General features: G+C 38.6%; 1 protein-coding gene across 1 annotated transcript in view; it reads left to right on the top strand.

The window, feature by feature from the left end:
• The window catches only part of LOC124284569 (adhesion G-protein coupled receptor V1-like), a 140,003-nt gene that overhangs the window by 41,573 nt on the left and 75,167 nt on the right, over positions 1 to 23,263 (top strand). Inside the window, 12 exon segments of the mRNA XM_046720662.1 lie at positions 89 to 346; positions 1,378 to 1,507; positions 2,382 to 2,605; positions 4,239 to 4,459; positions 5,834 to 5,990; positions 6,322 to 6,536; positions 7,783 to 7,910; positions 9,060 to 9,188; positions 10,012 to 10,226; positions 10,407 to 10,645; positions 11,112 to 11,372; positions 12,000 to 12,137. Of these exon segments, the coding sequence (XP_046576618.1) occupies positions 89 to 346; positions 1,378 to 1,507; positions 2,382 to 2,605; positions 4,239 to 4,459; positions 5,834 to 5,990; positions 6,322 to 6,536; positions 7,783 to 7,910; positions 9,060 to 9,188; positions 10,012 to 10,226; positions 10,407 to 10,645; positions 11,112 to 11,372; positions 12,000 to 12,137 (2,315 nt within the window).

Genomic DNA, 23,263 nt, shown 5'->3' with positions numbered 1-23,263 from the left:
CTTTTTAATGCTTTTAAACCAGTTCACTCACTCACTCAATCACTACGATCATCCCTGGGATGCTATAAGAATTATTTCTTGTCTACAGAGGTCTGGAAGGATGCAAGAGAGCCATCTCAGGTTCAGTTCACCATTCAGAGAACAGGCCGCCTGACAGATACAACAAGAGTACGGTACAGAACGCTGGACGGGTCAGCATCCAGCATTTCCCAAGACTACACCAGTGTAGACTCAGAAGTTACCTTCAACCCTGGAGAGACTCAAAAGAGCTTCTTCTTAGAAGTCTTGGAGGACAACCTGCCCGAGGGGAATGAGACCTTCCAGGTGCAACTGTACAATCTGGGAGGTGAGAGAGCTTTGTCTGGTAAAACCAAAAAAGAAATGGTTAAATTATGTCTATCAGGAATGCTGACCCCATGTGTCCCCATTAATGTAACCAGGTAATGAAAATCTGTGACATATATTTAAATATACAAAAATAATTATGATGGAGGCAAGGAGCTAGATAATGTATACACAAACTAGTTATGGCAGTAATCTTGTACTATATATCTCTTTCTGTATGCTCTTCATAACAAGCTGCTTACTTCTCCAGGGGTATGAGATTTTGTTTTCGATTGGAGAATATGATTTCACCAAATTAGAGAATACAGTTTTTATGATGAGAGGAAATATTCCAGAAAAATAATGAGGACTAGTAAAAATCACACCTTTAAGGTTGAAAACTAAAAACCAGAGTGGAAGAGCCATTATATCCAGGAGGGTTTACAGTTTCAGCCAATCCAGACAAAAGTGTTATCAATGAATTATACTGAGAGAAACAAAGGATCACAGGAAATTTCAAGCATTCCTTTATTATTTTCCACTTTTCATTACCACAGCCCTATTCGAAGCTGGTGATGAAAAGTGGAAAATATTAAAGGAACGCTTGAACTTTCCTGTGATCCTTTATTTGTTTCTCTCAGTATATATACCATCAAAATGTTTATTAATATTTATGCTTAAATGTGCTTTACAATAGTCTTAAGAAATCATTATTGACTATATCTGGCTAGGACAGTTTCGGTAAACAAATTAACCTCAATGAACCACCTATATTAAACTAGTCCTGTGGTCTAATGGTGAGAGTGCCAGACTAGGAGGTGGCTGGTTTGATTCCACTGATCAATAGTGAACAAGTTTAAGTTCAAATAAAAACTCACAGCAGGGATGAAATCTTACAAGGAAAAAGTAAAACTTTATTCCAAGTGTTTCTGTAGAAAGAATAGTTTGGTTCAATGACACGTGCAAGCATAAACGTGTATAACTATTGAGGGTATAGTGAATCGAATGGTAGTTAATATAGACTTTCTGTATAAGACTTCCCCTTGATTCCAGGTGATTTCATCCTGACGAACAGATCCACAGCTACAGTGATGATCCTCGCCAATGACGATGCATATGGAGTCTTCCGCTTCAATGAGCCATTGGCGAAGGAGGCTAGCGAGGGAGAGACTGTTTACTTTGAGTAGGTTCATCTTAAAATGAGACACATTTATTGTTGTTTAATAGTGAACAGATGAATGAAGTTGAATCAAAGCTACAAAATTATGCTTTGACCTACCTTTACATTATGAATTTATTTACATGAACAGTTGAATTCATTTCACTGGAATTGTATGCATGGTGTAGACCCTCATCACTCCTCCATCCTGTAGGACTCAGCCTTCTATTGTATGTACCGGTAGTTTGTTTTGTGTTTTCTAATGCTGCAGTCAGCACTTATTTGAGCCAATAGATAATTAATCCTGGACTAGACAATCCGGTGAATGATATTGGGAGCAGAGATCCACATCACCATTCCCCAAATTCAGTCGATCAACTTTGACACCTCTTATGACTACCATAGATTCCTACTGACCGAGGCTAAATCTGATTACGCAAGGGAGTTATCACTTGTATTAAGCAGTAACTTCTCTGACTGAGTCATCAGACTGGTTGTACCCAAGAGAAGGACAAGTTGCTCATAATGTCAAACACTGGGTGGCCATTGTTTTATAGACCAAACGTTTGATAATCAGGTTATGTCCCAGGAATGGTCAAGTGTATATTATTTATAGTATTTTGGAGGAAGAAAACTACTACCATTCACAAACTGATATGCCACATGAAGATTTACACTGAATGATGTTTTTCTTTACTTTCAGTCCAAATGTTTGGTGTGAACAAAGATTACATAAGCTGTTGACTATTAAAACTACCGAGAACTGTTTCCTCAAAGAAGCTGCATTTTTTAAGCTTTTCATTTTATTGCAACTGACATTGAATTTTGGACCCCAAATTTAGTACATCAACAAATAGAAATAGAAAGCCATAGGATAATCATGTTGTTCACTTTTCAGCATCGTGCGTGACCAGGGTTCGTTTGGTCAGGTGAATGTCTTATGGCAGATCCGCGACATGCTCACCAATCAAATGGTGTCAGGCACTAGAGAATTTGAAGCAACCAGCGGAGTAGTCCAGTTCAATGAAAGTCAAGGTCAGCTGCCCATTATCATCAAGCCTCTTCCGGATGACATCCCTGAGAGTGAAAAGACCTACAAGGTTGTGCTCATGGGAGTTACTGGTGAGTGAAGGGTGGTGGGGTAGCCTAGTGGTTAAAGCGTTGGCTCGTCAAGCCGAAGACCTGGGTTCGATTCCCACATGGGTATAATGTGTGAAGCCCATTTCTGGTGTCCCCCGCCGAGATATTGCTGGAATATTGCTAAAAGCGGCGTAAAACTAAACTCACACACTCACTACTGGTGAGTGAACATTTAATTTAGTTGTCATTACCAGTTTTGTTGCTTTTTATTTATTTGAAAATGCCATGGAGGGTGTTTTCCCAAGAATTTTTAAATACTTCATAGCGCTAGACTTCCATAAAGATCAGCAATCTATGATTGTCATAAGATGTGATTCATTGGTCAGTGTGCTAATTTCACTGATGGCATTGTACCATAAATGCACAAATTGATGCTCATGATCTCAATCACCTGATTTTCCTGACAATTTTGTACAGATTTATGTCATGTAGCTGAAATATTGTTGAAGTGCAACATTAATTAACATTGTTGTCTGTTACTATCATTGCATTTGGGGATGTACCACAGAATCAGTAAAAATGAGCAGCTGGGGTCAATTTGTTTTGGTAAGTGGTTGTCTTCATATACAGGAGGGATTTGGGTGATAACATCTGAAGCACTACAGTTATCAACCTACCTCACGTATAACGGGTAATCTCAGACAGTCTTTTCAAAATCGTATCATATGGTTAGACTAGATAATCAGAGATGTGTATTGTAAATCCCTTGGATGTGAATTGTAATCCCCGGGATTTGAATTGTAAAGTAGGTTCCCAGACCTCTGCTGTGACTTTGCACTGATCATTTCTAAACCTATGATATTATTCATGATTGATACAACTTTGTCTTGCTATCACTGATCGTAAAATATGACATTATTGAAAACTTCCAATATATAGTGGCTATAACTGGTTTCGAACCTGCAACCCTTCGCTCTCTAACTTGGCGGTTTTATCCACTAGGCTACGAAGGATCGCTGGGAAGAATGAGATTGTTTGTCAGTATGAAACGTGTGTTCCTCACAAGACGGGTACTGCGGGCAGCGCACGTGCAGGACACGGGTAGCGTATGCATTGCGCGTGCAAGGCAAGGTGTTGGCTGCTAGTCGCATCCCAGTTGACACCGGTTGTTCCATCATTTGAGGGCTGTCCCATCAATGCTGTTCTGCTCGGGACGTATTGATGTCTATCGTTATATATTATTTTAAAAGATAGTTTACGCAAAAACGGCTGATAAGTCGGAGAAACCACTCCTACTCGGGTTTTCTAGAGATTGTGAACCCTGAGAGTCGAGAACATCCCTCCTCTCAGGGTTCACAATCTCTAGTAAACCCGAGTAGGAGTGGTTTCTCCTATACTTCCTTGTGCAAAGTTCCATGAATAATAATCTTGAGTATATGAATCTCAGTTCCACCTATATCATGTAGTAGGTTTGTCAGCACCATGGAAGGTGACCATTCAATTCATGTCCAACACGCTGCATCAATTTGATCTTTCCTCACACATTAAACACACACACTGTGTTATACATGAATACTGTTACTCCCTCTCTCACTTACAAGTCATTCAGATGTGTTACTCAAAGGGGAATGCCAGATTCTCCATCCAGTTTCTATTTGCTGTTTCCTGTTTCCAGTTGTTTCTGGGAGGACAGACACTGTGTTGGCAAGACTGGATTCTACAAGAACTGAGGGCACTCTGAAGATCAAACAGAGCGATGAGCCATTTGGCAAGTTTGCTTTCCCTGCCATGTCTGATGAGAAAAACATTGCTGAGGATGTGATTCCAGGCCAGGAGGCGGCCACTTCTGCTACCTTTACTGTGGAAAGACAGCAGGGTAGCCTTGGAAACACACAGGTAGGTTGAATATTGGAAATGTGTGGGTAGGTTAAACTGTGGGAAATATGTGAGTAGGTTAAACCATGGGCAAGGTGAGGATAGTTTAAACCATGGGAAATGTATGGGTAGTTTAAACCATGGGATATGTGTGGTTAGGTTAAACCATGGGAAATGTGTGGTTAGGTTAAACCATGGGAAATGTGTGGGTAGGTTAAACCATGGGCAAGGTGAGGATAGGTTAAACCATGGGAAAGGTGAGGATAGGTTAAAGCATGAGACACGTGAGGTAGGTTAAACCGTTGGAAATGTGTGGGTAGGTTAAACCATGGGAAATGTGTGGGTAGGTTAAACTGTGGGAAATGTGTTGGTCGGTTAAACCATTGGAAATGTGAGGTAGGTTAAACCATGGGACATGTGTTGGTCGGTTAAACCATGAGAAATGTGAGGTAGGTAAAAACCATAAGAAATGTGTGGGTAAGTTAAACCATGGGAAATGTGTGGGCTGGTTAAACCATGGGAAATGTGTGGGCATGTGGTTAAACCATGGGAAATGTGTGAGGTAAGTTAAACCATGGGAAATGTGTGGGTAGGTTAAACCATGGGAAATGTGTGAGGTAAGTTAAACCATGGGAAATGTGTGAGGTAAGTTAAACCATGGGAAATGTGTGAGGTAAGTTAAACCATGGGAAATGTGTGGGCTGGTTAAACCATGGGAAATGTGTGGGCTGGTTAAACCATGGGAAATGTGCGAGGTAAGTTAAACCATGGGAAATGTGTGAGGTAAGATAAACCATGGGAAATGTGTGGGTAGGTTAAACCATGGGAAATGTGTGGGCAGGTTAAACCATGAGAAACATGTGGTTTGCACCGTTGCAGTGTTATTGATAGCCAGTATTTGTATGCCCTGTTTAGTTATAGATTTTCGTTATCATTTAACAGTGATCAAATGATACTTGTTGTAACATTTCCAGTATTTTTGCATGGTCCGTATCGTTCATGAGGTGGCTTCAAGCTGTCCAGAAAGGTGTCTGGTTAGAACCTTTACACTTGTCAGAGGGGTACACAAGGTACCTTATCTAGACTACTAGTTATGGGACTTTCATTTTTGTGGAAGCCACAGCGGCTGGGTGGGTTAAATTGCTGACTTTGTGTTCTGGCAATTAGGTGTCCTACTCTTAGAGTATTCCCCCACTCAATCTAAACGATACTAGAATTTGTAGCTTACTTGGAAAGTGTAATCCCAAATATAACATAAATTACATGGTTTGAACCTTGTAATTATTTTTGTTGAAGCTTCTTTTGGGTCTTTAGCAACCTTTCTACCCAGTAAGTGAAAGCGTTACACTACCTATCCGTCAGTTGTTGATGCTGTTCCTGTTATACTGTCCTCAGGTCCTGTGGGAAGTTTTCTCAGCAAGAATGGGTGGCAATCCTCCCAAACTGGTGGATCTAATCTTTGTGGGTGACCAATCCTCGGGCGTGACTACTCGAAATGACAAGCGGCGATCAGGCACAGGGACCCAGGTGTTGTTTTTCTCCAATGGTCCAAGTAAGTGCTGTTAACACCACAGGTGATGAAGTAATGTTTAAACATATATTCCAGAAAAGTTAAACTCAACATTACAATTCGATATTGAGATAAAGATGTTTGTTATTGAGATAAGAAACAGTTTGTTCTTAAGGGATGTCAGTAATACTTTAGTAAACGCTGAATAATTCGGAAGATAATAATTAAAAACTGGATATATTTTCTATAAACAATTAACAAATATAAGGACATTATGATAAATGTCACACAAGACAAAGACCTCCGCCATCTCAGGAGTCTATTCTCCTTGCTCTGTATTCGTCAATCTCAATTGGTTCACGTCTGTTTACAGGAAGTTATGTCACAGTCCCTGTGTCTGCTCAACCCAAGCCTGCAGACATCATGAATGGTTTCAGTCTGAGTGCATGGGTCCAACCCCAATCAAACGTTACTGGTTACATCTTGGCTAAGACGTCTACAGATGGTCTGAAGCACTTCTACAGTCTCAAACTACAAATGTCATCATCGTCGTCAACTATTGAACTGGCACTGGCCAGGCCAAATTCGGTATAGCTAGCTACTTTTATATTTGGGGCAAGATCCTGGGGATGAAAATTTTGAGCTGAAATTTGAGATGATCATAATCAATTCATAGCAGTAATTCATCATTGTGTAGATGGAATTTTTAACTAGTATTTTTTATGCACATGTTGCTATTATTTCCAGATTAATCATGACCGTACAATATTCATCATTAATAGTCAATCATTAAGGAGAACAGGATTTTCATGTATTTCGAACTTTCTTTCTATAACTTCATATTATACTTTTTCATAATTTGGCTACACCATTCAGTACAAACACATGTACTTGGGGAGACTGTCGTCATAACATAATGTAAGGCCAGACCAATTTTATTTCTTGTTTTACGAATTTTTGTCCTTAGAAAACCTAAAGGCAAGAGGGGAAAAATTAAAAAATAAAAATCACCAGTTAAAGTAGTATTCCTTTTAAATACTAAAAGTATTATATTTTTGGAAATTTATGAAGTGTATATGGGGCAAAAAACTTTTATAAATAGTTTATTTGTATGCTTACATTTTGGGCCAATACAAAACAGGAGGATCATATTTTTTGAGCGGGGATACGTAATTTGTATTTTTTGTGTTATTCTTGAAAAAATACGACCGGCGGATCCGTAAAACAAGAAATAAAATTGGTCTGGCCTAACCATCTATTCAATGGTGCTTCCATTAACACTGAAGTTACATAACTGAACATTTATCAATTGCAAGTCATCTCCTTGGATACTGCCGCCAGAAATGTATGGATGGATTTAAATTGTTACTCTGCTGTAGGATGTAGACATAGTTAAGTTAAAATGCAATCCATTAGAGTGTGATTGAATTTTATTCCACTTTTAACAGTATGGCACATGTCACCTAAGTGATGCAGATCTTGGATTTTTATGTTTTGGTGAGGGTACTTAGGAGTTTCAAAAGTCAGAAGATTTGGAGCATTTAGTCAGTTTTCAGCTTAGTCAGAAGGTGGTGAAACCAAACACTATGATCATCCTTGTGTGAACAAGGAAATAGCTGGTTCTGGTTTCATTTATTTACTGTAATTCATGTTCTTACCTTTGTGTTTAAATCAGGTGAATCTGGGACAACCGGTAGGTTCTTTGATCACAGGTACATCTAAGGGGGGTAACTCTGCACAACAAATTTTACAGCTAGACCAACCATGGCCCCACGCCCTCCATGTTCAGTGTTTGTCATTGGATGATATCTCCTTGTACATGTGATTGTTTCAGGGCGGAAGCCAGGTGTACCCAGCTGTGACCAGTGTCAACCTCAGTGATGGCAACTGGCATCATATTCTGGCATCTGTTGCCAATGGAAGCGCTAAGATATATATCGATGGGATGCTTATTTCAACAAGGCAAGTTTATGAATTCTATTAAACCTAATGTTTATTGCCTAATATTATGAAAAATACACACCAAAGGTTATTGACACCCGAATGGGTTTTCATTTCCGTCTCTTCTTTTTTAAAATTCCTGTTGCCAGAAAAATATGCCTTTATCCATGGAATTTTCAAATGCCAACCAGTTATTTTACAGTTGGATTTATATATGGACAGTAAATATCAGCCTTTGACAGGCAGGGATGAATATTAATATTTAGCCAGTTTTCACTGAAAACTAAACAGTAATAATATATATATGAGAGCCTGTAATGTGATGTGCTCACATGTTAAAGCCCAGTCTAAGTAAACTTAGGCTCAGTATTATTCATTACACTGCTATATTGAACCCTAGTAGAAGGTCGTGTCAGCTAACCTTTTGATTTGACCAATCAGAACACAGGTTACCAAATCGCGAAAAGTTAACATGTGCACATAACATTTGAACTTTTACCTCGAAAACTTGAATGCTTTTTTCAGCACAATCACTTCTGAGTGTTACACATGGAGGACGCATTATTCTCAACAGCGAGTAAACAGTCGCTGTACATAGTGTTTTTGTCAATATTCCATGATGTCATCTTTCGGAAATACAAGCTAATAGTAATCATGTCATCAGAAACCCCTAAGCGTATATACTGGAGGTTAAATGTCTGTGTTTTATGCGGATTTTCATTTCAGCGACATTATTAAGACAAAATCCAAAAACTGTTTTGTAAGTCCTGCTGAACCCTAAAATAGAAGCCATTGTCTGATTGGTTAAATCCGTTCTGCCATCTCACGTTTGATTGGACGGTCATAGGTCGCTCAAAGGTTAGCTGACACAACATTTTACTAGGGTTTGTTAGATTCAGTATAGCAATGTAATATAGACTGGTTTGGGCTTGTATGTATGTATGTGTGTGTGTGTGTGTGTGTGTGTGTGTGTGTGTGTGTGCGTGCGTGCAATGCGTGCGTGCGTGTGTGCGTGTCGTGTGTGTGCGTCGTCGCGTGCGTGCGTGCGTGCGTGCGTGCGTGTGTATGTATGTACGTACATATGTATGCATGTATGTATGTATGTTTGAGTCTGTGTCATGATTATGTCCCCATTAGTTTGTGTAATGTTATTGTGTTTCTGGCTTGTAGAGCTCTGATACAACCTGACATCATAGACGAGCAAGGAGTGATGTTCGTGGGATCACTGTCCCCAGGACAGGGAATATATGAAGGCTTCATGCAGGATGTGCGGGTCTTCCTCAGGAGCCTGGTTGAGGAGTGAGTATCATCCCTACACACACACATATAGGCTTTTCTCTCTGAGTTCTCACTCAGGTTAAGAGTCATATTGTTTTGAAAGATTATATTAAGGGTATATACAGAAAAGTACCATTTGGTGACTTGAGTCTTCACATTAGATAGTTTTCTCTGAAAATGTAGCAGTGCAGGGTATATGCTTGTAATACATACACTATGATGCCCTTGGTAGGCCTTCTGTTCATAGGAGAGAATATGTGACAAAGTGATAGGAGAGTATATGGGGTAAAGTGATAGGAGAGTATATAGGGGTAAAAGTGATAGGAGAGTATATATAGGAGGGGTAAAAGTGATAGGAGAGAATATGTGTTACAAAGTGATAGGAGAGAATATGTGACAAAGTGATAGGAGAGAATATGTGACAAAGTGATAGGAGAGAATATGTGACAAAGTGATAGGAGAGTATATATGGGTTAAAGTGATAGGAGAGAATATGTAACAAAGTGATAGGAGAGAATATGGGGTAAAGTGATAGGAGTGTATATGGGGTAAAGTGATAGGAGAGAATATGTGACAAAGTGATAGGAGAGAATATGTGGTAAAGTGATAGGAGAGTATATATGGGGTAAAGTGATAGGAGAGAATATGTGACAAAGTGATAGGAGAGAAAATGTGGTAAAGTGATAGGAGAGTATATATGGGGTAAAGTGATAGGAGAGAATATGTGACAAAGTGATAGGAGAGAATATGTGACAAAGTGATAGGAGAGTATATATGGGGTATAGTGATAGGAGAGTATATGGTTTAAAGTGAATTAATGCCTCTATTCCCATACTTTCCACAGAGAGATCCTTGAAATCTATGAGACTCCAGCCATTAAGGACATCATGCCGATCTCTGGGATCCTGACGTACAGTACCGCGGTGAGGACAAGTACGTTCAACATCCAGTCTCTGCAGGACATAGAAGAGGAGAGCAACGAGGTGTTCACAGTCACTCTGGTGTCTGTTAATGGTGGTGCTGCCATCTCGGACACTGGTTACCTTGCCACACTTACAGGTACGTCTGCTCTGGTTCAGGTATATGTTGTGTGATGTGTCTTGTAAACAAACAGCAATGTCTGCTAACTATCAGGAATAGTCTCATTTTGGTCTTTCCTTACATGTGACCTGAACAACCATGCTGTATGTGAAATACAATTCAAAACTGTGTTGACCCAATACACACACTCTTTTACAGTTCTGAAGAGTGACAACTCAAATGGCTTGTATGGCTTCCTCCAATCATGTCAGCCATCACGCACAGGCAACGAAAGTGCACTGATCACGTGTGTCATCGGGCGGACCAGGGGAGACGATGGGGTCGTGACCATCACGTGGGTCGTCCAGCAGGACGTCAACAATGTATATGTTCCAGCTGTGGATGACTTCATCCAGTCCAGAGGAGCACTGACCTTCAGGGCTGGGGAGAGGGAGAAGGTAAGGGGATCGTTCTGTGTTAACTGCATGATCGACGCCAACAGCTGTGGATATACCTTTTGAGTTCTCTGAAATCATTTAGAAGTGAACATGAGTCATAGATATTTTGGATGTTTAATTCTATATTTGTCAAGCACAACATTTTAGAGTTAATTCTCACTCCTAATTCAAGTGAATGATACAGAGTGAGTGGATATGGACATATATAAAATTGCTGAGAATGATGTTTTGGAGTTAATTAAAATATATGTCCATATCTATACTGTATCATTTACTCGACTTCAAAGGAGCTCATATCCAAAAGGTCCTTGACTTAAACCATCTTTAAAAGGAATTTGCTCATGAGGGTTCAATGGATATATAAGATAAAGTGTAAACTATCACTTTTAACAGGTTTTGAGTATTGATTGCCAAACTGTATAACTATATGTTTGAAAGTTAAAGTTGCTTTTTTTTATCTTTTCAGAGTTTACAATTCCAGATAAAAGAAGACAATTTGCCAGAAAAAGCAGAAATATTTCGTGTTTACTTGGAATCTGCTATATCAGGTGATGGACTTGCAGGATCAACGAATCAGAGTGGAGCTAGCATCGACCCTGCGACTAGATCTTCTAGCCTCATCATAGACGACACTGACTTCCCTCATGGCCTACTGCAGTTCTCAGCTTCCACATCTCCACCACAACAAAACGGACCAGTGATTGTTCCTGCCACTCAGCCTGTTACCGTGAGTATACTTTGATGGTGTTGTTGTAGTTGATGATGATGATGAGGAGGAGGAGGGCGAGGATGACAGTGATGATGATGATGATGATGGTTAAGAACAGGGGAGATAAGTGTTGATATGAATAACATACTTAGTTTCAAAAGTATTTTCTATGAAATTAAGCGTAGGAGTGGAACAGTCATGGTAGTTAAAAAAAAATGCATTCCAAACAATTTTTACAACCAACATCTTGACAAAGGACATTATAACAACAGTGTATCTTAATATTGAGAGGGGTTCTCCATAGTTACAAGCCTGTCAGTACTGAATAGCAGGAGGAGTCTCTTTTCTTAAATACAGTTATACAGGTTACACTGTAGTATATACTTACTTCCATTATTATCATTTCTTGAACACAGTTCAAGCTGCTTGGAACTTTCAGTATGGATGCACAGCAACTATTGGAGAATGCCCTCCCAGTTTTTAGCAATAGAATTGTAGAATATGTCTTCTACAATAAATTTTTAATAGGTAATCTTAATGATAATGATAGTAGTATAACATAAGTAATTACAAAATACATTTTAATATCCAGGTTTAATGACTTGGTAGTGAGTTCATTGTATTGCATTCTTTGTTCACTGCCAGATTATGGCAAGGGAGGAAGATCGGGTGGCCGCTTTAATGGTGGTTCGGGCTCAAGGACTAATCGGCCAGGTCTCCGTGGAATGGAGGACCATTGATGGCACTGCCAGGAGCTCAGGGAAGTCACCACCAGATTACATTGTAAGTTTGTAATATATCCTCATACCATCATCACTAGTATTAGTTTGTAATATATCCTCATACCAGCATCACTAGTATTATATGTCTAGTTATGTTTAATATTCACCATTTCAGCCATGGAAATTTTCCTAAAGGCTAAACTGCCGAATAGTTAATGTATCTTAAGGACGAGAAGAAATTTGATATTTTTAAGGGTTTCGTTATGTTATCATAAAACGTCTCAAATAGCTAAACATTTTAGTTTATAAAACTATCATTTCTTCAATTTCAGTCTGATTTTATCTGTTAGATGGTAGAAATAAGTATCCAATTAAATTGCATTGGAAACATTTTGTGTGAAGATGATGCTTTAGTAGCAAACAGAGATCACAAATCCTGGATAGGAGAGGATTGTCATAGCAGCTGACTGAACAGCATCATACGAACATTATCTATGCAGGTTCATTCTTAATTTCAGATAATATATAGTATGACCAGAAATTATTGAGCATTTTAGGAATATGTTTAATTGGATTTCTAGTATAAACAACCGTGACCAGCTATCAAGTGCTTGGTTTCATTCAAGAGAGACAACTCCGTTAATCCCTTTTCATTAGTTTGTGAAAAGTTATCCCCCTTTGTTTACATGCTAGCAGACGACATTTTCTGTGATCCTCAGTATGGATAATTTAGAGAAGAGGAAGTTGATTTTAGAGTATTATAACAAGGACATCAGAACAGCTAAAGTGATTTCAAGTAGAACAGGCATCCCTTTGTCCACTGTTTATTGTGTTTTGAAAAATATTGCAAATGGATATGGCATTGAGCACCAGGAAGGCGCAGGTAGGCCCAGAAAATTGACTGTCGGTGACAGAAGGCGGCTTGGTGTTCTTGTTTCTAAAAACAGACGAAGGAGTTTAGAAAACTTAAGGCTGGATATGATTGATAGAGGAACTGTGGCTGTCTGTAAGGAGACAATTAGAACTGAGCTGCATGCAATGGGTTGGCAGAAAAGTCAAGGAATTCCATCACCAATCATGAAACCTGAACAAAAGGAGCGAAGGTTGAACTGGTGCTTACAGCATAGAAATTTTAACTGGGACAATGTGATTTTCTCAGATGAAAATTCTGAATGGCTGTTTCCTAATACACTGAAATTCTGGACCAAACAAACTGAAAAACCTTTGTATCAGCGCCCAAAGTACAGTCCGAAATTTAACGTGTTGGGTGGCATATCTGTGTTAGGGGCAACGCCCCTCTGTGTATTTGAAGGGAATATGAACAGTGAGCGGTACACAGATATTCTCGAGGGGCATTTACTTCCATCTGCTCACGTGTTCCATGGAAATTTTGGGATTTTCCAGCAGGACAACGACCCAAAACATCGTTCAAAGCATTCACAGGCCTGGTTTCGGACCCAAAATATGACATTATTAGATTGGCCAAGCTATAGCCCTGACCTAAATCCAATAGAAACTGTTTGGGGACTTATGAAGGAAAGTGTCAATAAGAAAAATCTGACAAATATTGCTGAAATGAAAGAAGAGGTGGTCCGATATTGTGACAGCATGGACCACAACTTTCTAACTTCTTTGATCAGTAGTATGCCACACCGCATTGAAGCCTGCATTGCTGCCCATGGTGACTTGACAAAACACTAACTGTTTACCTGTCTTTTAATCTGGCGTTATGTTCTGCTAATATTCACATTTAATACGTGAGTAGTGAGTGAAAAAAATAAAAAATGTACAATCTTTAAATTCTCAATAATTTCTGGTTGAAAATACTGGATAATCGTTTGCTGCAGCTTAAAATAAATAATCATAATAGATGAAACATATATCAGTACCATGATTCTACTGTATCCATATGTGTTGAAAAAATCTGTTCCCAGTAATTGGATCACTTTGTCTTATGCTGTAGATACAGTTCAGATGCAATATGAATATTTATTATTATGTGTGAAGAATCCAGCTATTTCACTGGCCAATCAATGTAGCTAAATCAAGTCAGCTTGTTGGCCTTACAGATATTGTGAGTGAGTTTAGTTTTACGCTGCATTCAGCAATATTCTAGCTATATGGCGGCAGTCTGCACATAATCGGGTCTGGATCAGACAATCCAGTGATCAACAGCATGAGCATCGATCTGCGCAATTGGGAATCGATGACATATTTCAACCAAGTCTGACCACCCGATCCTGTTAGTCACCTCTTATGACAAGCATGGGTTACTGAAGGCACATTCTAACCTGTATCTTCACGGGTTACAGATATTAGATGTCATATTATTCGATTGTCACTTCATATTCCACCATAGTGTGATTACTATTGCATGTGAGGCAGTAGATATACATAGCCTTATGATTAAAGCGTCATGTTACTCATGAGGTAAAAACATTGTGTTGACCTTGCAGTGTCTGTTACTCTCAAGCAAGCATGGTAATTCATATTAACAAAACAGAGCCTTCATTATATATCATCTGTCTCCATTTATTTACAAAACTACATATAAGTACATGTACTAATGAGAAAAGATATGCAACAATTCACACACCGACAACTCGGGGGAATAATAATTATGGGCAAACATTTTTAAGAAACAATATACATTTTTATATTTTTCATAATCTTACAACTTATCTCTAAGGTGTTTAGAATGAGTCATCTCTCGTGTACAGCTGACATTAGTACACTGTGTGGCTACAGAGATAGCAGTCTGATGTTCTGGTTCAATGGAAATATATACTTAGGGGAGGCCTAAGGAACAGGCTGCTCTTGTACAAAGCAGCATTAGTGCTATGATTGATGTACATCTATGCTAAGGTATAAGAGTTAAGATTACCTTAGTGCTATGACGGTCGTAAGTCTATGTTAAGGTGTAGGAGTTAACATCACCTTAGCTCTGCAACTGTCTTACGTCTATGTTAAGGTATGGGAGTTGCAATCACATTAGTGCTACAATTGTCCTAAGTCTGTGTTAAGGTATGGGAGTTGGAATCACATTAGTGCTACAATTGTCTTAAGTCTGTGTTAAGGTATGGGAGTTGGAATCACATTAGTGCTACAACTGTCTTAAGTCTGCATTAAGGTATGGGAGTTGCAATCACATTAGTGCTACAACTGTCTTAAGTCTGTGTTAAGGTATGGGAGTTGCAATCACATTAGTGCTACAACTGTCTTAAGTCTGTGTTAAGGTATGGGAGTTGCAATCACATTAGTGCTACAACTGTCTTAAGTCTGTGTTAAGGTATGGGAGTTGCAATCACATTAGTGCTACAACTGTCTTAAGTCTGTGTTAAGGTATGGGAGTTGCAATCACATTAGTGCTACAACTGTCTTAAGTCTGTGTTAAGGTATGGGAGTTGCAATCACATTAGTAAGTCTGTGTTAAGGTATGGGAGTTGCAATCACATTAGTGCTACAACTGTCTTAAGTCTGTGTTAAGGTATGGGAGTTGCAATCACATTAGTGCTACAACTGTCTTAAGTCTGTGTTAAGGTATGGGAGTTGCAATCACATTAGTGCTACAACTGTCTTAAGTCTGTGTTAAGGTATGGGAGTTGCAATCACATTAGTGCTACAACTGTCTTAAGTCTGTGTTAAGGTATGGGAGTTGCAATCACATTAGTGCTACAACTGTCTTAAGTCTGTGTTAAGGTATGGGAGTTGCAATCACATTAGTGCTACAACTGTCTTAAGTCTGTGTTAAGGTATGGGAGTTGCAATCACATTAGTGCTACAACTGTCTTAAGTCTGTGTTAAGGTATGGGAGTTGCAATCACATTTGTGCTACAACTGTCTTAAGTCTGTGTTAAGGTATGGGAGTTGCAATCACATTAGTGCTACAACTGTCTTAAGTCTGTGTTAAGGTATGGGAGTTGCAATCACATTAGTGCTACAACTGTCTTAAGTCTGTGTTAAGGTATGGGAGTTGCAATCACATTAGTGCTACAACTGTCTTAAGTCTGTGTTAAGGTATGGGAGTTGCAATCACATTAGTGCTACAACTGTCTTAAGTCTGTGTTAAGGTATGGGAGTTGCAATCACATTAGTGCTACAACTGTCTTAAGTCTGTGTTAAGGTATGGGAGTTGCAATCACATTAGTGCTACAACTGTCTTAAGTCTGTGTTAAGGTATGGGAGTTGCAATCACATTAGTGCTACAACTGTCTTAAGTCTGTGTTAAGGTATGGGAGTTGCAATCACATTAGTGCTACAACTGTCTTAAGTCTGTGTTAAGGTATGGGAGTTGCAATCACATTAGTGCTACAACTGTCTTAAGTCTGTGTTAAGGTATGGGAGTTGCAATCACATTAATGCTAAGAAGGCTTTGTACATCGGCACCCAAGCCAAAATACATATCACTCCTATCATATCTTCAATTTCAGTTACATTGAATATTGTCTATCTCAAAATTAACTAGCTGGAGTTGATGAGTTCAGCTAACGTGCTCATATCTATGGTTTACCTTGATTGTAAGCACTGTCACAAATCCTCCCCTCTCAAACCCTTCACTTAACAATCACAACCAATAATTCTGTTTCTGAGTCGGTTTGGTATGTGTTTAAGGTTGGTTAAAGGGGTTTTTCAAAATATTTAGGTGATAATTATTTCCATGTTTGGTTGATGTTGAAGCATAAAACCCCTGATTTGAAAATATATGGTGATGACTTTCAATTTCACCTTGACATAAAGGATTACGAATTTCAAAGGCTGAGAGCTTATGAATGGCACAAATACAAACATTCTCAAATGTGGCCAGACCTGATAAGATTTTACTATAGGATATATTGACATAGTTTGCCCTGAATATATTGATACTTGGTCTTCACACCTGAGTCAAGTATCACACAGAAGTATGCAAGTCCAATGTAGAATTCATGGAAGACCTAATGGAACTAAGGAGCCACCTTGTTTAGTCAGCTTGTACATATTTCTCAACACAACAAAACTGGACAAATGAATACTGCACACAGTCTAGGATATGTCAGTCAGGATGCATTTATGTACATTAAAACTGACTGTCTGTGCACATTTGGCTCCATTCAGACAGGTATCACATCCCTCCATGCTGTTTATATCATGCATGACCTTATTAGAGAGGCAGGCCTTGCACTTCGCAGATGAAATTGAAGCTCTCGGTGCAAATTGCGTCATTCCACTGATGGTTCTCATCCCGACTGAGCAGCATGCATTGTGACCCTTCTTCGTTGGGTTCCCCATCAGCCCACTTGATGAATGTGAAGGGTTTAGTGAAGAACTGGGATGTCCACATCCACTGCCGCGTGCTGCCAAGGAAGCTGCCGCTAGTCCACCAACCTTGCGCTTGACTGATTGCTGCACACAGATTATGTAGATGATTATAGATTGTTGTACACTGATTACTCAGATTTTCAATGACAGCTTTACAAAAATCATACAGATTATGACTGATAGCTATACATTTTATGCTGCTAATCAGAGATAGTTGTACACAGAGTATACAGATCATCAGAGATAGTTGTACACAGAGTATACAGATCATCAGAGATAGTTGTACACACAGTATACAGATCATCAGAGATAGTTGTACACACACTATACAGATCATCAGAGATAGTTGTACACAGTATACAGATCATCAGAGATAGTTGTACACACAGTATACAGATCATCAGAGATAGTTGTACACACAGTATACAGATCATCAGAGATAGTTGTACACAGAGTATACAGATCATCAGAGATAGTCATGTAGTTGTACACAGAGTATACAGATCATCAGAGATAGTTGTACACAGTATACAGTATACAGATCATCAGAGATAGTTGTACACAGAGTATACAGATCATCAGAGATAGTTGTACACACAGATCATCAGAGAGAGATCATCAGAGATAGTTGTACACAGATACATCATCAGAGATAGTTGTACACAGAGTATACAGATCATCAGAGATAGTTGTACACACAGTATACAGATCATCAGAGATAGTTGTACACAGAGTATACAGATCATCAGAGATAGTTGTACACAGAGTATACAGATCATCAGAGATAGTTGTACACAGAGTATACAGATCATCAGAGATAGTTGTACACAGAGTATACTGATCATCAGAGATAGTTGTACACAGAGTATACAGATCATCAGAGATAGTTGTACACAGAGTATACAGATCATCAGAGATAGTTGTACACAGAGTATACAGATCATCAGAGATAGTTGTACACAGAGTATACAGATCATCAGAGATAGTTGTACACAGATCATCAGAGATAGTTGTACACAGAGTATACAGATCATCAGAGATAGTTGTACACAGTCCGACGCTGTAAGTACATCAGATAGTTGTAATTATCAGATCATTGACACCAGATAGTTGTACACAGAGTATACAGATCATCACAGATTGTACACAGAGCATACAAGATTGCTCAGATAGTTGTACACACAGTATACAGATCATCAGAGATAGATGTACACAGAGTACAGTGAAGCATTAGTCCGACACCTCGAGATCATCAGAGTCCGAGTTTCACGTACACATGTTTACTTAATTAACTGGCCAACTGGGTTGTTGTTTTAGTATACAGATCATCAGAGAAGTCACAAGTTGACCAAATACCACGCCTCATATTCATGGATGCAGGAATAAGAGTATACAGATCATCAGAGATAGTTGTACAGGAAGGGCGTCATCACAGGATGTCATCAGATGATGAATTAAGCTTTACATTAAATGCTTAGTTTTATCCTGATTCATTCTTAGAGAAGCAACTTGGGTCTTGTACACACAGAATCCTGTATACAGATCATCAGAGATAGTTGTACACAGAGTATACAGATCATCAGAGATAGTTGTACACAGAGTATACAGATCATCAGAGATAGTTGTACACAGAGTATACAGATCATCAGAGATAGTTGTACACAGAGTATACAGATCATCAGAGATAGTTGTACACACAGTATACAGATCATCAGAGATATCATCAGAGAGATAGTTGTACACAGAGTATACAGATCATCAGAGATAGTTGTACACAGAGTATACAGATCATCAGAGATAGTTGTACATCACAGTATACAGATCATCAGAGATAGTTGTGCACAGAGTATACTGATCATCAGAGATAGTTGTACACAGAGTATACAGATCATCAGAGATAGTTGTGCACAGAGTATACAGATTGTCAGAGATAGTTGTACACAGAGTATACAGATCATCAGAGATAGTTGTACACAGTATATACAGATCATCAGAGATAGTTGTACACAGAGTATACAGATCATCAGAGATAGTTGTACACACAGTATACAGATCATCAGAGATAGTTGTACACAGAGTATACAGATCATCAGAGATAGTTGTACACTGACCATCCAGATCATCAGAGATAGTTGTACACAGAGTATACTGATCATCAGAGATAGTTGTACACAGAGTATACAGATCATCAGAGATAGTTGTACACAGAGTATACAGATCATCAGAGATAGTTGTACACACAGTATACACATTATCGCTAATAGCTAATTATAGATTGTGCATATTGTCACTAAAAGCTAATTATAGATTGTGCATATTGTCACTTATAGCTAATTATAGATTGTGCATATTGTCACTGATAGCTAATTATAGATTGTGCATATTGTCACTGATAGCTGCATGAAGATTACGAAAATTCTCCCTGATGGCTGGATTCAGATTATATAGATTATCACTGATGCTACCATGACAAGTTGGGGTGGTAGGGTAGCCCAGTGGTAACAGCATTTCCTCATCACTCACTGTTTGATTCCCCACAAAGGTACAATGTGTGAAGCCCATTTCTGGTGTCCCCAACCATGAATATTGCTATTTAAATAGCAATGTAAAAACCAAATCACTCACTCACTCACCATGACGTGTTAATGCCAGCCATACAGTATGGATTCCAAGTGTCAAATCTATTGGAAGTGCTAATAAAATCTCAGCTTCAATTACGTATGAACAGATTAAAGTCAAATGAGGTATGTATGTGCTTGTGTACAATCAGGCTGGTCGTCTGACAAGGCTTCAATTTGAAGTTTTTCAAAGACAATGGTCACCCTCATTACCGTTCTTTAGCATATGGAAAAGGAACTCGGATAGACAGGACTTGTAATACTAGTAAATGAATTTACCATTATAAAATAGATGTGAAATATGGTTGACAAGAATCATTTCACTTCCCCATGGTTGATATGAATATTACAAAATGGTTGATAAAAGCCATATCACCTCTATAACAGATAACAATATGATATAATAATAAAAAAAATAATAATAATGGTCACAATGAGGTCACATTAATTTCAATGTGTTTTATGAGAGTCATAGAAAACAAATGATGTTGATTAAAAATCATTTAACATGAAAGAGGGCTATGACTGTCACATCACTAGAATGAGATTATCAGTAGTTATGTCATGAGAATTTAGTTGATAAGAAACATAGCAATAAGATGAGGATCCTTTGTCTGGAAAGGGGTTGTCAATAATCATATAACTGCAGTGAGGTTGATTAGGGTTACTTCCCAAGAAAGGGGTTGTCAATAATAATATCACTGCAATGAGGTTGATTAGAGTTACTTCCCAAGAAAGGGGTTGTCAATAATCATATAACTGCAATGAGGTTGATTAGGGTTACTTCCCAAGAAAGGGGTTGTCAATAATCATATAACTTCAATTAGGTTGATTATGGTTACTTCCCAAGAAAGGGGTTGTCAATAATCATATAACTGCAATGAGGTTGATTAGAGTTACTTCCCAAGAAAGGGGTTGTCAATAATAATATCACTGCAGTGCGGTTGATTAGAGTTACTTCCCAAGAAAGGGGTTGTCAATAATCATATAACTGCAATGAGGTTGATTAGGGTTACTTCCCAAGAAAGGGGTTGTCAATAATCATATAACTTCAATTAGGTTGATTATGGTTACTTCCCAAGAAAGGGGTTGTCAATAATCATATAACTGCAATGAGGTTGATTAGAGTTACTTCCCAAGAAAGGGGTTGTCAATAATAATATCACTGCAGTGCGGTTGATTAGAGTTACTTCCCAAGAAAGGGGTTGTCAATACTCATGTAACTTCAATGAGGTTGATTAGAGTTACTTCCCAAGAAAGGGGTTGTCAATACTCATGTAACTTCAATGAGGTTGATTAGGGTTACTTCCCAAGAAAGGGGCTGTCAATAATCATATCACCAGAATGATGTTGATAAAGTTATAACACTTGATGGCTGGTTGAGAGTCACCTCTATAAAAGGAATGGGATTGATAAGCATATTAAAGTACTAGAAAGGGGTTATCACTTAGTAAGAATGTGTTGAGGTGTATAAGCCATACTACTGTGTACTTTAGGGATTGACACAAACCTTAACCCAATTATCACAGCTGTGACTCATGTGTGGTGTATGTGTGAATGGAGAGTGTGAATGCAGTGTGGCACTGTGTGCTGGAGTTGTGCCTGTTATATACCAGGATATAAATAGGAATAACTGTTGTTATTCATAACCTCGTATCATCTGGGGCTGCTGAGTTTTAAATAAAGTCCTCGTTGCATTCAGTGAATCAGTATTCAAAATACCATCAAAATGTCTTTGCTTGATGACTAAATTTGAATGATACACCAAAACATGCAGCATGACAGAAATATAAAACAATTTATTCAATGTAGACAAAGTTTATGCATAACAACTTCTTTATTTCATGAGTATGACATTTCGATTCAGATTCTTGTACCCTGCTTGACAAAGGTACAAGAATCTGTATCTAAACGTCACAAAATAAAGAAGTTATCCATAAAGTGTGTCTATATTGCACTTCCCAATTTCTATAAAGCCACTCATAGAAGTTACATATATATTGACAGAAATATATTCTTTCCATGCAAAAACAATTGACGTGCCATTATTAATAGATATTTTGATCCACAATTTAAGAAACACAGGATTATGTTTTATCGAATAATTAAGACAAAGACAATTACCTGGATTATTCTTTATGATGAAGGAGAGTATATAATGCTCCCGCACTGTTCCCATGGCAACAAGATCACTTTCAAAAGCACCACAATAATCCTTTGCCTCGTACCACGATGTGTTGAAGTGTGAAAGGAGGTAGCAGGATGGCCAGTTTTCAATTCCAGTAAACCCATCTGGACATCGGTTACTCAGGTGTACGGACTGGGACCTCATCCTGCCATTATTACCTTTAGCTGAAAGTTCATCAACTTTCTGGTCCAGTTTTCGCCACCATCGGAGGACACGTGTAGATAACTTGTCTAACATGCGTGTGACTTTCTTGGACAGTTGTTTGAGATCTTCTCTGGTGATGGGAGTCACCTGTTGATCGGTTTCAGCCGTTTCTGAGACAGATCGTTTCTGTCGGTAATATGAGACAAAAGGGTTTGTCTGAGCACATGTTTTGCTTTTAGCAGAAATCTTTAGTTCATATTCACATCCACCAATACTGACATCACAAGAATTTCCTTCAACACTCTGAAGCAACCCCACAACCACTATCAGTACTAAAGGAATGTACAGTGTTTCTACACATCTGTGAAGCATCATTTTTAGATGTTATTGAAAACGATTAAAATAACCTTTTTGAATTCCTGTTTGATGTTGTCTGAACAGAACCGATGTTTCTAAATCCCTGCAATTTGTAATGTCCATCATATGCAAGAAATGGAAGCACTGTGAAGTATCCTGAAAATAATTCCTTGTCTTGCCTGTGCGGTATGTTGAGTGACAGGAATGCGCTGCCTCTAAGTTAACTTGTGGAATGGACACAAAATCTCCATACAATACTGCTCAAGACATTATATAAACATGATCCAATGCTGAGATTAATACAAAATGGAGTCACCTGTCGACAGCAGTACTTGTATCTGGTGTAACGTCAATGAACGGTATGTTTGAGTATGGGACATATCACGTCTTTTGTCCGACGACTGACTCTCTGCAATTGATACTCCTAGTCTGGTAGATCATTCTATTGAACACATTTCCTATGAGATGAAAAGAGAAGTGTTGCAATTTATACCACTCCTGTGTTGAGATATAATCCAAATGGGGTTATTGCCGGCACAAGCCGGGATATATTGAGGTGTTTGTGTCCTGGGAAGGCCTTTCATA

Source organism: Haliotis rubra, unplaced genomic scaffold (genome assembly GCF_003918875.1).
Source record: "Haliotis rubra isolate DU_JTF1 unplaced genomic scaffold, ASM391887v1 Scf34, whole genome shotgun sequence".
Taxonomy (NCBI): Eukaryota; Metazoa; Mollusca; class Gastropoda; order Lepetellida; family Haliotidae; genus Haliotis; species Haliotis rubra.
The sequence above is the reverse complement of the archived record's forward strand: the minus strand, read 5'-3'. Positions and strand labels throughout refer to the sequence as shown.